Genomic DNA, 15,665 nt, shown 5'->3' with positions numbered 1-15,665 from the left:
GCAACGGGGCTTCCCGCCCGAGACCTGGACCAATCGAGTTGCCTAGTTTGGATGCCAACCGGAGCCGCGTTGCTTGTTTCATTTCTTCGCTGACACTTTCTTCTGGGACGGCCTACTACCCCATGCAGCATCACTTGTCGGGTAAATGCATTTTCGGCGGTTCTCTGCAGCGGGCTCCCCTTTCATCCATACGTGGTTTGCCATCGCCCCTGAATCTCTACTACCCCGGTCCCTGATCTGTCGTCCGATCGCACAGTGACTTGTCCACCTTGAGGTCCCTATCCCGGCCTGGAGCCATGGACCACAGGTTGAGGGTGTCATTCAACGCTTGGCCTGCATATTAGGCCTCAGGTCAATGAGTTTCCCCAAGCTATATAGAGAGTGCCATGGCGCTGCTCACCCATCATCATGTCTTGCTTTTCCCTCAGGGAGTTTTGTGTTCCAATCGCTCAGCACAATCCCCGCATTGTCGAGGTCCATAAGGGTTTTTGTCTCCCTTTCAAAGCTTGGGTAGAGGCTACTCGAGCCCCTCATCGCAGTCATGGTTGGTAAAGCGATAATACTGTCGCTTTTTGCGGCAACTTGCCTGGCATCACCGGCAAGCAAGCCCATCGAAGAGAAGGCGCCTATCATCCCAGGGTTTTACATTGTCGAATATGAGGATGGGCATATGGTAAGAAATGGAGGAAATCCCCCCAGGTTGGATGCACTACTGCCAAGGGAGTCCAAGCCCAGGCTAGTGCACCTGCCGGTCGACAGACGAGCTAATGTCAACTTATGCACGAACATAGGACACGGCCACATTTCGCAACCAGATTGCATCTGACGCGCACGTCAAGATGGATCTCAACTTTGAGCTATTCAAGGGCGCCTCGATTCAGTTCCACGACAATGAACACGTGGAGGAGACGGCTGCAAAGGTAGCCGAGATGCCGGCGGTCAGGCGCATGTGGCCGCAACGCCGGTACAGGATTCCGGATTATGAAGTCAGCTGGGCCGGCAACATGCCTGATGATCAGGCAAAAGCTCTGATGAGGCGACAGAGCGATGGCAACGACACCTTTACGCCGCATCTCATGACCCAAGTGAACAAGTTGAGGAACAAGGGAATTGTGGGCAAAGGCATCAAAGTTGCCGTGATTGATAGTGGAGTAAGTGCGCCTCATAGTTTTGGTACATGCGGTTGGTATGTACGCATTTGTCAAAACTCTGGATTAACCTCTAGTGTCTCCTAGGTCGACTACAAGCATCCAGCACTCGGCGGCTGCTTTGGGCATGACTGTCTAGTATCCTTTGGATACGACCTCGTCGGTGACGCCTACAACGGTAGCAACACGCCCATCCCCGACAATGATCCTATGGACTGCGGTGGACATGGAACCCATGTCAGCGGTATCATTGCCGCCCAGACCAACAACCCCTTTGGCATAATTGGCGCTGCCACCGGGGTAACCATGGGCCAATACCGTGTATTCGGGTGTGAGGGTTCAGCCAGTGACGATGTTCTTATCCAGGCTTATAACATGGCCTACCAGGATGGTGCGGACCTGATCACTGCTTCCATCGGCGGGTCATCTGGCTGGCCAGAGGAAGCTTGGGCTGTTGCTGTCACGAGAATTGTTGAAAAGGGCGTCCCGTGTGTGATTTCTGCAGGCAATGATGGAGCCGCAGGAATGTTCTTCTCCAGCACGGCATCCGATGCCAGGGGCGCCACCGCCATCGCCTCATTTGACAACTCCATCACGCCTCAGCTTTTGAGTAACGCGACATATCGAGTAAGCGGCGGCCAGGAACTTGCCTTTTCCTACACAGTTGGATCCCCTGCGAAGTGGGCCAATGTTACAAAACAGCTTTGGGCTGTCAACTTCAACACCAACGACACCCAGAACGCCTGCGACCCGCTCCCGGACAACACTCCGGACCTCAGCAATTATATTGTCCTCATCCGTCGTGGTACCTGCGCCTTCACCCAGAAAGCCACCAACGTCCGTGCCAAGGGTGCCAAGTATCTTATCTACTACAACAACGTCCCAGGAACGGTGTCCATTAGCGTCACCGCAGTGGATGGTATTCTCGCCGCTGCCACCGTTGACGCAGATACCGGCAAGTCATGGATTGCACAGTTGTCAGCCGGTCGCAATGTGACAATAGCCATGACGGATCCGCTTACCGCTCCCAAGGTCTTGCTCAGCGCACCCAACTCAGCCACCGGGGGCTCTCCCAGTACCTACACCAGCTGGGGCCCAACATTTGAGGGTCAGGTGAAGCCTCAAGTTGCCGCTCCTGGCGGAAATATCTTGTCAACGTATCCTCTCGCCAAGGGTGGCTACGCCGTCTTGTCGGGAACTTCCATGGCCTGCCCACTGACGGCCGGCGTCTACGCGCTAATCATGAGCGTTCGTGGTATCAAGGACCCCAAGACCCTTGAAAACCTTGTCGCGTCGACCGCCAAGCCGACACTGTTCAACAGTGGCTCTGGATCAGCTAGCTATCTGGCCCCCGTTCCGCAACAGGGTGCCGGTCTGATCCAGGCCTACGATGCCGCCTACACCACGACCTTGTTGAGCGTCAGCAGCCTTGCATTCAACGACACGGATCACTTCGTGCCCGTGCAGAACTTCACCATCAGCAACAACGGCTCAAGCTCCGTCACCTACACCCTCTCGCAGCGTGGGGCAGCCACAGCCTATACCTTCTCGACCAACGCTTCCGACATCACTCCCGAGGCCTTCCCCAACGAGCTGGTGACCAACTATGCGAGTCTCAAGTTCAGCGAGGAGAAACTAGAGATCGGCCCAGGTGGCAAGGTGCAAATTGCCGTGACTGTAACCCCTCCCTCCGACCTGGAAGCCAGACGCCTCCCCGTTTATTCTGGTTATGTGACCATCAATGGCACCGATGGCTCCTCCTTCTCGCTGCCGTACATGGGAATTGCGGGTAGCATCCACGCCCAACGTACACTCGACCCGAAGGACACTTTCCTGTCGAGCAACCAGATCCCGCGCAACTTCACTGAGGACGACCCGCCGCGCGTCCCGGCCGGACACCAGTTTGACCTACCGCCACCAGGCCAGGCAAACAACACCCAGTACGTCCTCGTGTCGGAGATGCCTCGCCTGAGCATCAACCTGGCCTGGGGCACGCCGCTGCTGCGCGCCGATGTGGTCGCCATCCGTGGAAACACGACCGAGACCGAGCAGCCAGCTGAAGAGACTGAGGTGCTGGGGCTCAAGACGGTGGGGAGCCTACAATACTTCCCTCAGCAATACCAGCCGCGAACGAGGACTTTTGTCAGATGGGATGGTATCCTGGAGTCAGGAAAGTACGCGCCCAGTGGACAATACAAGATTGTATTCAGAGCATTGAGGGTGTTTGGCGATAGTGAGAAGACGGAGGAGTACGATGTTGTCGAGACGGTGCCGTTCAAAATACGGTATATTAACAAATAAGCCTTGAGGGCTGTGACCTCTGCCGGTCAGCTTAAAGTTGATCTACAAATGACAACAGCTGCATGGGGTCATGTACATGTAATTCTATAATTTTGGTGGAGGGTATATATCAAACATACAAAGATGGCATTACGAAGTAGTTATTAATCTCTTTTATTCATCTGTACGCTCAATCGCTGCTTTAAGCGTTGCAGCCAGGGTAAACATTGAAAAGCGTCAGTAAAGGAAAGGAGGTCGTCAACCAAGGCAAGGTAGCTAATTCATACTCGGCTTTGATCGCCAAGTCGGCCCTATGACTTTGCTAAACTTCGTAGCTTGCCAACGCCAACCCTGCCAAGATCCGGGGTAGGATGGGTTGTTATGCAGACATCGACATGGGTTGAACGTAAAAACGTTCGAGAAAAAAGAAATTACCACGTTGAAAATCCGGGGTAAAGTTTGCAGATTTCGTAGTAACCTCTTTCGGTTGTACGGGGAAGTCTAATAATGATGTATCCATTCATTCGATGGCTATTTATATTGGATGCTAAAATATTGCTTGCAAACCGACATATTAGATTGGATACCTGTTCTTGCGCGTAAGGTCCTGCTGCCGTTTTGCAAGCTTCTATTAAACACGAAAGATTGATGAAGAGAGGGGGAAGAGCCACAAGGTACCGGACTACTCGAGTATCCCGGGTGCATTATAGCCCCTTGCCACGAAACGAAGCGAAGTCCTATAGTAGTTGTTGCACAAACGCGTTGTGCCACACCGGACATAACCCGGAATTGAGAAAGTTTTGCTAAGCGATACAGTAGGCAGCATTTTGAACAACGAGTTTCGGGGCACGGTAGCAACAAGTAAAAATTCGAGGAGCTCCAGAGAGAAGAGGGGGAAGGGCGCAGCCAAGACTATTGATGCATGGTATGTTATTTAACCAAGCTTCCCCTCGTCATCTCCAACTCACCTCTTGGAGAAGAGTTCATCGGCAGTTTGATCGGTTGGTTCGGTTGGAGAATTTTATTAGTCTCGGGTAGATATGGCTCGATAGTTTCAATAGTTTCTTTCGCATAAACGTTTTAGTCGACGCTGTAACAATCTTCCAACCTTTCCGGTTGTGAAAGCTGGTGGCATTGGAAAACCCAGATGAATCTTGCTGGCCGGCTGGAGTGATTTCTCAACATCATTCGTGGATAACTGTCTATAAAGCCCCCCACAAAGCATGACATGTCTATCCAGTCCCAGGTCGGTTGGTTCCTCTCCAAACACGATACTGTTGCAGGATAGTATGCAGTGAGGTTTCTCACTCGTCACCTCGCATAACATAGGGAGTAGTGGCAAGCAGAAGTGCGGGGGAAGTGACGCAGGGATGTCACGGCTAGGTCAGTGATCGTGAAGTGGGGGGCCCCAATGGCTCAAACAACCTGCAGTGCCGCACCCCACCTAGAAACTACCCAAGGTAACTAATCCTGGATATATTTGCTCGGTTTATATACGGGAATTTCGACTTCGTATCTCCACGCGTATAGCTGTGTAAAGAAGGCAAATACCTGGACATTTACTAGACATTTTAGCCGGTTCAAAAACACGCAGTTTGACCTTTCCTGGTGTTTAACAATGCAGTAGTGGAGGCAACCAAGGCAACATATCCTGCAGGTAGTGGTTGGAGAAATGTCACATCCTTGGCACAGGACCGTGGGACAAGACAAGAGGAAACGTTAACAACTTCTTGGTTCGGGAGATACGGCAAGTAGTTTTTCTGGCGGGATATCTTTTGAGCTGTATGTACATTGCTGAATTTCGTCCTCGCTTCGTCGTTGGACTATATCTTGGTGAGGAGGAATAATTCGTATATATGTCGGTATCTACTATCGCATATCTAGGTAACCATTCAGCATATCTCGATTTTAAGGTCCAGTCTTGCGGAAAAATTCCCTCATTGAAAGTGCCTAGATGATATGACCTCCAGGATTACTCACAAAGTATCTCCGCACAAATCACGCCTGCTGACCTATTGCATCTGATCAAACCACCAACACTTTGCCCATGTTGCAGAGCATTCCCTGTAACAAGGTTTTCCACATCGAAGCCATCGCTATTATCCATCCCTTTTCATCCCAAGAACCATGACATCCTCGTCGGGATGGCGGGTCTTCCAGTCGAGCATCCCCCCTCCAGGCGTCATGTCTGGACCCCAGTTGATCCTATTGCCGAGCCTCTTCCCCGCGCTGGGCAGTAGCATCTTGCAGCAGCTTTTTAATATGCATCAATTGGAACCATGGAACGTTGATATCCATTGGCCATCGGACGGCCAAGCAACCATGTAATTGGCTCTTGGCATCTGCTTGAAGGTTTGTTATAGTTGGGTAATAAAAGAAGTTATGGTGTATTGGGGCGAGGGGTACGCGTTAGAAGAGGAGAATCACCAAAAGAGGGACGAGGTAGCAGAGAGAAAGATGAGGGGATTATTAGGAAGAGGAGAAGAGCGAGGGGAATGGTGAAATCCAACCATAAATAAAGGCGGACCGAAACTGGACTGACCTCGATTCCCGTGCACCTCTTCTATACGACCTCCTTCAGTCCAAACCCGGAAGAAAACTTTTTCCAACGCGTTCTATCTACTTCCTAGATCATTTTATACCCTCGGGATACATTGTGATCATGAGAGACGCCGGACCAGAGTCTCGTGGCGATGAGAGGGGTTATGCCAGTGGCATGATTCCTGATGAGTTTGACATCATCGTGTGTGGTGGAGGTAGTACAGGATGCGTGGTGGCTGGTCGGTGAGCTCTATCCCATCCAACTATCTTAGTCGACGGTGATGTTGCTTGGTTTTATAAGATCGTTGGTTTGACATAGAACCACCGTTTCCACCAAACAGTCTTGCCAATCTGGATCACAACCTCAAAGTCCTTCTCATCGAAGGCGGTGAGAACAACCTAAACAACCCCTGGGTCTACCGCCCTGGAATCTTCCCGCGAAATATGAAGCTAGACTCCAAGACGGCCTCCTTTTATGAGTCGCGTGCATCAGATGCTCTTGCCGGGAGAAAAGCTGTTGTACCCTGCGCCCATGTCCTGGGTGGTGGCTCTTCCATCAACTTCATGGTGAGTCTAGAGAGCCAGAACTTGGATAGGACAAGGCAGTAACAGCTAACCAAGCTATAGATGTACACTCGTGCCTCAGCCTCAGACTACGACGACTTCCAGGCCAAAGGATGGACGACCAAGGAACTTCTTCCACTTATGAAGAAGCACGAGACCTACCAGCGCGCCAGTCACAACCGTGACACGCACGGCTTCGAGGGACCTATCAAGGTATCCTTTGGAAACTAGTAAGCCTCTATCCGGTAGTTGCTCTGGTTGAGAGATAATATGTTTAGTCGGAGACGCTGACTGGATAAACAAAATTAGCACTTACCCAATCGCCTGGGACTTCTTGCGCGCTACCGAATCTCAAGGCATCCCAACAGTGGATGATCTCCAAGATCTCTCTTGTGGCCATGGCGCCGAGCACTGGCTCAAGTGGATCAACCGTGATGTAAGTGCAGCATCCTCGTCTTGTCCACCGAAACAAGGAAAATCGCACTAGCTTTCTGCGCCTATTGACATATAAGCTGTCCTCTGCTTAAGACTGGGCGCCGTAGTGACAGCGCACATGCATACATCCACTCTACTCGTGCAAAGCACTCTAACCTCTACCTGGTCTGCAATACCAAAGTGGACAAGGTCATCATCGAGAACGGCAAGGCAGTGGCGGTGCAGACAGTAGCCACGAAGCCCCTTTCCAGAGATCAGCTCAAGCCTCGCATTTTCCGTGCGCGCAAGCAGATCGTCGTGTCGTGCGGCACCCTCTCCTCGCCACTTGTTCTGCAGCGTTCTGGTGTCGGGGACCCCAAAAAGCTCAAGGCCGCAGGTGTCGAGCCGATCGTGGATCTTCCCGGTGTGGGCCTCAACTTTCAGGACCACTATCTTCACTTTTCCGTGTATCGTGCAAAGCCTGGGACTGAGTCGTTTGACGAATTCGCTCGTGGAAACCCAGAGATCCAGAAAGCAGTCTTCGACCAGTGGGAGCTCAAGGGGACTGGCCCGCTCGCTACTAATGGAATAGGCAAGTCTAGATCTTAAGTTAGCTAAAATGCTCCTAAACGCTAATTCCCCGCAGACGCTGGAGTCAAAATCAGGCCAACGCAGAAAGAACTTGACGAGTTCAAGACCTGGCCCTGCAACTCATTCCAGAAAGGATGGGACAGCTACTTTAAAAACAAGCCCGACAAGCCAGTCATGCACTACTCCGTGATCGCAGGTTGGTTCGGCGACCACATGCTGATGCCACCTGGGTATGTACCTACCTGGTCCATCCGCGCACCCTATGACTCCAGAACCATTTTCTAACTTAACCTTAACTTTGAATCGAAGAAATTTCTTTACCATGTTTAACTTTTTAGAGTATCCCTTCTCTCGTGGATACACACACATCAAGTCGGCTGACCCTTATGCATGCCCTGACTTCGACACGGGCTTCATGAGCGACGAGCGTGACATGGCTCCCATGGTGTGGGGATATATCAAGTCACGTGAGACGGCCAGGCGTATGGATGCCTATGCTGGAGAGGTTCAGAACATGCACCCCTTCTTCAAATACGACTCGCCCGCTCGTGCTCATGACATGGACCTCGAGACCACAAAGGCCTATGCACTCCCGGGCAACGTCACCGCTGGATTGCAGCACGGTAGTTGGAGCAAGTTCCTCCCTCCGGCTGACAAGCAGCCCGACATCGAGGTGCTCAACTCTCACAAGAAGGCTGTGTTTGACGACCTCAAGTACTCGACGGATGACATCAAGGCTATTGAGGAGTGGGTGAAGCGTCATGTCGAGAGTACCTGGCACTGTCTGGGAGTGAGTCTATGCCTACCTATTGGATGCGAATTGCAGATCTCCATCTTCTCCTGCTGCCAAGAAGCTTCACTACTGACAAGTATCAACTGAACAGACATGCTCCATGGCCCCCAAGGAGGGCAACAGCATCGTAAAGCACGGTGTCCTCGACGAACGTTTGAACGTACATGGTGTTTCTAACCTCAAGGTTGCTGATCTCAGTATCTGCCCTGATAATGTTGGATGCAACACGTAAGTGATACCCTGAGGAACACTTGGCCAACTTGGCATTTCAGGTATGCTGGTCATACTGACAGAGTCTTTTCTCAACAGATACTCCACGGCCCTTCTCATCGGTGAAAAAGCTGCTGTTCTTATCGCCGAGGATCTTGGCTACTCTGGCGAGGCGCTTGAAATGAAGGTGCCCGAGTACAATGCCCCCGGTGAGATGAAGCTGCTAAGCCGACTCTAATCCGACTTGGTTATGAGCGCGATCTTTGGTGAACGGTAAATAAGTAATGCCTGGCTATTCTTTGATCCGAGTTTCCAGTTCGATCCTTGCAGCACACAGAACGGCGGGAAGTGACGACAATGACCTGAAATTTGCGTGGGGTGACGGAATGGTTTGTAGATTTACCTACATAGGTCGCTCTTATCAGCAGTGCTAGTCCTGTAACGTCTCGAATGATCTTTCGATCACCAAATAAGAGAAAGTCAACAGTGACAAACCCTATGGCTCATAAGTATACATCTACTGGATCAAGTCTCCTTGGCGACACGCATATCATCTTCCCACTCCTTTTGCACCTCGGCAGCAAAAGCATCATCACTCAGAACTCTCCATCCAACCATTGCCATACCTCTTCCGCACTCAATCGCCTTTTTGTAGGACTTGTCTAGCCCTGCGGCGGCAGCAAATGCGAGCGTATGGTTCGACTGGCCCTTCTCCGTATCTATGCCGAATGCGCCATGGAAGCCAGGGCACTCGTAGCAAACGTCACCCATGTCGGTGCTGCCAGCCAGAAAATCGGCCGGCTCAGAGAAGGAGACGGTCTCTGGCGTCTGTACAGCTTGGTATTCGCGACAGAGGGCCCGCGACGGTCTTACGTCGGCGTACGAGTTGATAGGCTCGTAGCGAACGCCACACCCGGTCGCAATGGCGGCACCCTCGAAGCAGAGCTTGACCCTCTCCCACAACTTCTGGGCCGCAGCTCGCGTGTCACTCCTGACATAGTACTCGACGCAGGTGGAAGAGGGTGTCACGTTGGGCCTTTCACCGCCTTGACGCACCACTCCGTGGATTCGCTCGTAGGGTCTGATGTGCTGCCGGAGCATGGAAATTGCATTGTACGACAGCGTGGCGGCGTCGAGAGCATTGATGCCATCCCAGGGAGCCATAGCAGCATGACTCTCGCGACCACTGAAGTAGATGCGCATCTTGACGTTGGCGAGCATGCGCACAAAAGCGACCTCCTCGACGGGGGCGGCGAGTAGGTAGGATGGTCCAGGATGCACCATCAGGCTGGCGGCGGCGTCTTTGTAGGCTCCGGCGGCGATCAACTTGAGCTTGCCGCCGCCGCCCTCCTCGGCGGGAGTGCCCAAAAGACGGACTCGTCCTGGCTGATCCGGATTGTGCTTGAGGGCAGCAGCAAGACCCAGAAAGGCGGCGAGGGACGACGAGGCAATCAGGTTATGCCCACAGGCATGACCAATGCCTGGAAGGGCGTCATACTCGGCGTTGTAGACCACCAGGCGACCACCTGACCCGTACTCGGCCGAGAAAGCAGTCTCGACTCCATAGGCGTGCGGGGTTACTTGGAATTGAAGCTTCCGCAAGAGTGAAACGAGAGCATCGTGGGCTTTGAACTCTTCGTATGCCAGTTCAGGATTGGCGTGGATCTGGGCGTGGATGGGTTGGATTAGAGCGGGGGAAAGAGGGGTAAAACGTTATTCAGTAGCGGGAGCAAACAAAGAAAACCCCGGTGAACTCTAGATAAGAGATGCCTCCATCAACTGACATGAATGCTCCCGAAATACAGTAGAACTAGACTAGTAGAATTTGCGAAATGCGTTGGATTTGAAGCCATCGAGGTGAAATAAACGAGCGTGGCGAATAAAAAAAAAATTTCCGTACCTGGTCATTGATGCCCCTAATATCGCCATCTTTTTCCCGCAGTTCATCCCGAACAACGCCCAGTACGATGGATTCTGCAGATTGACGCATCGTGCGGTGATTTCGTACAGTACCTTGTCAAAATATCTCCGGTGACGAGGATATGTTCAACAGTACAGGTGAGGTGTATAGGTGAGTAAGGCACGTAGACGTGTGAAATTAGGGCACGGACTTAACAGAGACCCGCAACCACGGTCCAAGTAATAAGAATATATTAATGCACCCCCACTGACTTCGCCTAGGGTCAGTGCTTTTGGCAAAGCTCAAACCATAAAACATTGGTAAACTTCCCTGTACGTTGTACTCGCAGTGAGTGAAGTGGTAAAGACACCTAGGTACGTGGTATACATGAATAATAAAATGCCGATCGTAGCTTAGAACCGATCATCTTTACCTGCATTAACCCTGCAGGCAATGGTTTGCCCACTACCAATAGTACCTATGTATGGATCTTTTTTTGGTTCCTGACACTACTCAAACACCACGATTGATTGACTGTGACACGATTAGCATCACAACCATGCCTTCACCCAAATGCCTTCTCCACCAACGCTTAGCTGCACGACGCCAGCGAGCAGCCAATCCTATCCCTGACGCATGCATACGTACACACGATGCAAATCCCTCAGCCTGAGCAGCTGCATACCCCGGATATCTTGGTGGTAGGATCCTGTGCGGGCCTTGGATCGCCGTATGACCTGGATGTTACTAATAGTGTACGGCAGTTGCTGGTTCCTGTCATTTTTGTATAAGTATTCTTTGTAAGCTCGCATTTGAGGCCGAAAGGGAACAAGCTTGAGGACTAGAGGGAAACAAACATCGGAGATCAATTGTTCTAGTCAATCCGACCTCTAGAGATAATTTTCTTCCGTTTTTCCCTTTCTCTTCTTTTTCTTTCTTTCTTTTTGTTATCGTCGTTATCATTTTCGGCGTATTCAAGTCCCCGGAGGGCAAAAAAGGAAAAAAAGAAAATAGCCACCAAGAAAGTTCCTTGAGGGAGAAGCAGGACATTCTCATCACTTTTGCCAATCGTTCGCAGAAAAAGATGAGCGAATACATAAACCACTCACTCGACCACGAGTCTCGAGTGGCCAATATCTACGCTTCGGTCATAACTAGTCTGACGGCGGTTACGGTGGTTGTTCTTGCCAGGGTAAACAAAATTCTCCCCGATTCTCAAGTTATGATCTTGGCGATCCTAACATGACTTATTCTGACGATGTTTCTATTTAGATCTACACCCGTGCTTTTATCCTCAAATCTTTCGGTCTTGATGACTGGGCTGCCTTAATATCCCTACTATTCACGCTCGCCTGTGGTATTATAGTTGGTGTCAGTAAGTAGCATGACCGACCTGCCATGTACAAGACTAGGCGTTTAACCAGCTTTCACCTTGCAGATGCCAAATATGGCTGTGGGAAGCACATATGGACAGTCAGCAACGCTGATCTGCAGCAGTTTTACATAGTAAGTGGTCCAAGAAATCGAAACTGGATGATCTAGAACTAATGGTGGCCCATGGCTTATTTATTTCGACAGAACTTCTACTTCAGCATTGTTTTGTACAATGTGTCTATCCTTTTCACCAAGACATCTTTCCTCTTGCAATACTACCGCGTACTGGCCACCACCAGGTCGATGAAGCGATTGTACCTGGCCTTTCTTGTTCTTGTTGTCTCCACATGCATAGCCTTTCTCTTTGTGGCCATGTTTGCTTGCACGCCGGTGAGTAAATCCCTCTTTGACGATTGGACTTGGGCGGTGGTTAACCTTGGTTGTCGCTACAGATCTCGGACTTTTGGTCTTTTTCCGAGAAGAGAAACTGCCTGCCGGTAAGTGACTGGCGCTATACGCAGCTTTGCCGGAAACCTCTCATACAAGTGGACTATCAACTAAGCAACCCAAACATCTGCAGAACTTTACCATATACTACGCTCAAGCTGGCGCAAATATTGGCACCGACGTTATAATTATTGCTCTACCTTTGCCGGCACTTTGGAAACTGCGCATCAACCATGCCCAAAAACTGGGACTTTTGGGGATTTTCTCCCTCGGCTTTTTCGGAACGATTATCTCGATTCTGCGCCTCACATTCCTCACCGACAGCCCGGATGTGACGTGGAATAATGCCGTTTCATCTTCGTGGTCAACGGCCGAAATATCGATTGGGCTCATGTGCGCCTCGTTGCCTTCAATACGGCCCTTGGTTGGCAAAATCCTGCCTCGCCTCGCCTCGACTTTTGGAAAAAGCACGTCACCGTCCAGTCGACCCTATGGCGCCAACGGCAGTCAGTACGGCGCAAAGGCGAGCCAAGGCGACAGCAAGATCCGGACTTTCTCCACAGCGACGTCTTCGATGCGACCCCAAAAGACACGCAGTGTGTATCCCGACCTCGAGGGTGACATTAGCGTCGAAAGGCTGCACGTCGACGATCAAGGCATCAAGCCTCCTGGTAGCCCCGGGACCTTCCTTGACGATAGCAGCGACCGCGGGGACTATCCTATGACCGATTTTGGCACCAGCACCAAAATTACAGCTGGCCATTGATCAAGCCATCACGTTCCATAGTTGGGGAGATGTCCAGGCAATACCGTCGCTCAAGGGGCGGCTATGTGTTTCAAGGGATATACTTTCGCAGGGACATGGTCTTTTTGTCTTCTTTTCTTCCTCTATAGTTCAGCCATAGCGTTCCAAATTTAATTTTTTAATTGCATTTCTATGCTTAAACGAAATGCTTTGGTTACAGCTGAAAAAGAATTGTAATTTCCATTTTGCAACAGGAAACCTATTAAAAGCACGTATTACTCCAAAATAAGGTGTCTGGATGTTTTACTTTCAGCAGAGTCAGTTATCGCTCCACCCTCGGCTTGTCAGTTGTCACCCTCGTTCCCCCGCTTGTGCCTGATCAGACGATTTGTAGATCGTACATGACCCAAAACCGCGGGAAGACAGGCCATGCCGACACTATCCTAGCTTTTTTTGTGGACAAATATCATCATCCTTTGAATGCAATATCTATCAGTGGGAGACATTTGATCAAGTTGGGTCGAAGCCTTCACGTGGACAAAATATTTTGCTAGTCGTGCTCGCAACGTTGATCCTTCTTCAGCTACGCTAAAAAGACACGGCTAGAATGTTGCAGCGATCCTCCCGGGTAAGGGTCAGGCTTGTCAATACCTGAGCATCAGTTACAAATAAACAATCTCCACTAATAGCCGTTGGCAAATGATGCGTGTTCAGACGGTTATGGAAGACTTAACCGTATGCTGACACCCAATCAAGGCCGGGTACCATTCCGCATTCGTGGATGTCCGAAGATGCCGAAGATGCTAGCAACGCACAGCGAAATAGATAGTTGGTTTTTAGCGAAACTTAACTCGGTGGTATTGTAGAACAATGGATCGCAAGCACACGAGATTTGCCGTCATGTGGACCAATATCCAGGATGCCGATGCTACCGTACTTGTAAGGAACAAACTGCGGCTCCGGAGTTAAAACCCGCGCGTCCGGATATTTGTGGAGATACAAATCTCCCGCGGGCGAGGTCAAAGCTCTTGTTACATACCCGCCTGCCACGCATCAGTCCTCCGAGCTAATACGTTCCGGAACAAATATTCACAGCCAAGAGATCAGTCTCTGTCATGGGAATAACCTCTTTCGGGCTAGTACCGGGTTGCTTTCCAGGAGCAAAGACTGAGAGTAATCCCCTGAAATCGACCTTCACTCTAAGGACCATTGGCGAATTTACCGTCAGCTTTATACAATTACCTAATAACTTGTGCACGCGTCGGGATGCAGGGATGCACAATATCAATTGATGCTGGCGAAGCATCTCAGTAAGAGCCTCCCTTAATTTCTTGGTTGTCGACACTTCAGCACAGCGCCATTTTTCAAGGTCGCCCTCACAGGTGCCGAGTCAAAGGCCTTGCTCCAGCTACCTGCCGCCTATTCGCAAAATCCACACGATGCAGCCTGTTGTGTGCTCCTGCACAAGAGCCCCGCCGTCGTTCTAGGCTAGAATGTACTTGGTGTAAATAATAATACTGCGACAGATGACGGTACTTTTGCTCAGTAGTGTCCGGCATCTAAGTGGGTCACTATCTATGAAACAGAGAATAGATGAACTTGCTGTGTTTGTAAAATACAGTTCTACTTTCTGCGTTGCAATGGTAGTGCACCATTCGGCTTAACTTTTAAATGAAAATCAGGGTATTCAATTCTCTGCCTGATAAGTTGATGACTTTTCAATATAGGCCGGGTCTTGCCACCAAATTTACCCCTGTCCTTTTTCTTTTGCTTCCTTGCGTCCCCTCATCCTCGGCAATATTGCACATCATGTAAATTTTCGGTGTCATACCGAACGGCGGAATAATGTTCCTCTTATCTTGCATTGAATCATGTTCCTAGTAATTCACCGAGAATCAAGCCATAAGTACGCAATGTGATTATTCACCACCCAAGTCCGCAACTGACCCATAACGAATAGAGGGCTCACACAGGCCTTCGATGCAGTCTAGAACTGTCAGGAGTGCTCGTGTTGCAGTAGCTTGTTGGACTTTTAGGTTGTGCAGGGAGGACTCATCCAAGTGCATTGAATCCTGAGGTACCTAGCCTGCCGGTTTTCCCTAGCGACCAAGCACCAGACGTACCATTCGGCTCCGGAAACAAATAATAGTCAAGGTGTTATAGTGTGTTCTGGGTGATCTATAGCACGATTTCACAAACTAGTACCGCACTTAGGGTTTGTTACTTTGTCCATCACTCTTGATAATAGCTAACAGCTTGAAGAAAGCTTGGACTTTACGTATGCGTGCTAGAACCAATTAGGGTAGCTATGGGACTATAACATGGATTCTGGTCGGCCCATAGGGTTATTATCGAGGTAGGATTCAGACACAATTTGTGGCTGAACAAAGTCGGGTTTTACTGAAAGGTTACTAAAAGATCTAATGGTGCTCCTTTTTCATAAGATCAACCGCACCTTTCCACCACATTGCATTCACGACAGTTACTAATCCCTCAACTAGCCTTGTTCTATGCAGGCGCAACGTTGCAAAATATACCACAAATCCCTTTGGCTTAGGGAATAACACCGGCAAGCAGAAGATGTGTAGCAAGGTGGCTTTTAGCTCTCTATTGCATCAATACCGTTTTGCAACCACGCCTTTCCAGGATGAATCATAT

General features: G+C 50.3%; 4 protein-coding genes across 4 annotated transcripts; 3 read left to right on the top strand and 1 right to left on the bottom strand.

Annotated features, from left to right (window-relative positions):
• Positions 1–408: 408 nt before the first annotated feature.
• PgNI_02561 (uncharacterized protein) lies at positions 409–3,449 on the top strand (the record flags this gene model as incomplete). Its single annotated transcript, XM_031122624.1, is given in 4 exon segments — positions 409–544; positions 555–673; positions 792–1,151; positions 1,236–3,449. The coding sequence occupies 4 exon segments, from the start codon at positions 409–411 to the stop codon at positions 3,447–3,449; spliced, it is 2,829 nt and encodes a 942-aa protein (XP_030987013.1).
• A 1,894-nt stretch (positions 3,450–5,343) lies between these two features.
• Positions 5,344–10,488, top strand: PgNI_02560 (uncharacterized protein). The gene is made up of 10 exons (XM_031122623.1): positions 5,344–6,212; positions 6,311–6,536; positions 6,597–6,763; positions 6,843–6,969; positions 7,062–7,539; positions 7,594–7,768; positions 7,848–8,328; positions 8,423–8,559; positions 8,641–10,210; positions 10,446–10,488. Exons 1-9 carry the CDS (start codon positions 6,091–6,093, stop codon positions 8,777–8,779), a joined length of 2,052 nt encoding a protein of 683 aa, XP_030987012.1. The 5' UTR covers positions 5,344–6,090; the 3' UTR covers positions 8,780–10,210; positions 10,446–10,488.
• PgNI_02559 (uncharacterized protein) lies at positions 9,067–10,531 on the bottom strand (the record flags this gene model as incomplete). Its single annotated transcript, XM_031122622.1, has 2 exons — positions 9,067–10,206; positions 10,442–10,531. 2 exons carry the CDS (start codon positions 10,529–10,531, stop codon positions 9,067–9,069), a joined length of 1,230 nt encoding a protein of 409 aa, XP_030985886.1.
• Positions 10,532–11,525: 994 nt separating this feature from the next.
• PgNI_02558 (uncharacterized protein) lies at positions 11,526–13,028 on the top strand (the record flags this gene model as incomplete). Its single annotated transcript, XM_031122621.1, has 6 exons — positions 11,526–11,633; positions 11,714–11,816; positions 11,880–11,947; positions 12,020–12,205; positions 12,268–12,312; positions 12,396–13,028. The coding sequence occupies 6 exons, from the start codon at positions 11,526–11,528 to the stop codon at positions 13,026–13,028; spliced, it is 1,143 nt and encodes a 380-aa protein (XP_030985887.1).
• Positions 13,029–15,665: the final 2,637 nt, after the last annotated feature.

Source organism: Pyricularia grisea, assembly GCF_004355905.1.
Source record: "Pyricularia grisea strain NI907 chromosome Unknown Pyricularia_grisea_NI907_Scaffold_1, whole genome shotgun sequence".
In the NCBI taxonomy this organism is placed as follows: Eukaryota; Fungi; Ascomycota; class Sordariomycetes; order Magnaporthales; family Pyriculariaceae; genus Pyricularia; species Pyricularia grisea.
This window is presented reverse-complemented; position numbering and strand designations above follow the sequence as displayed.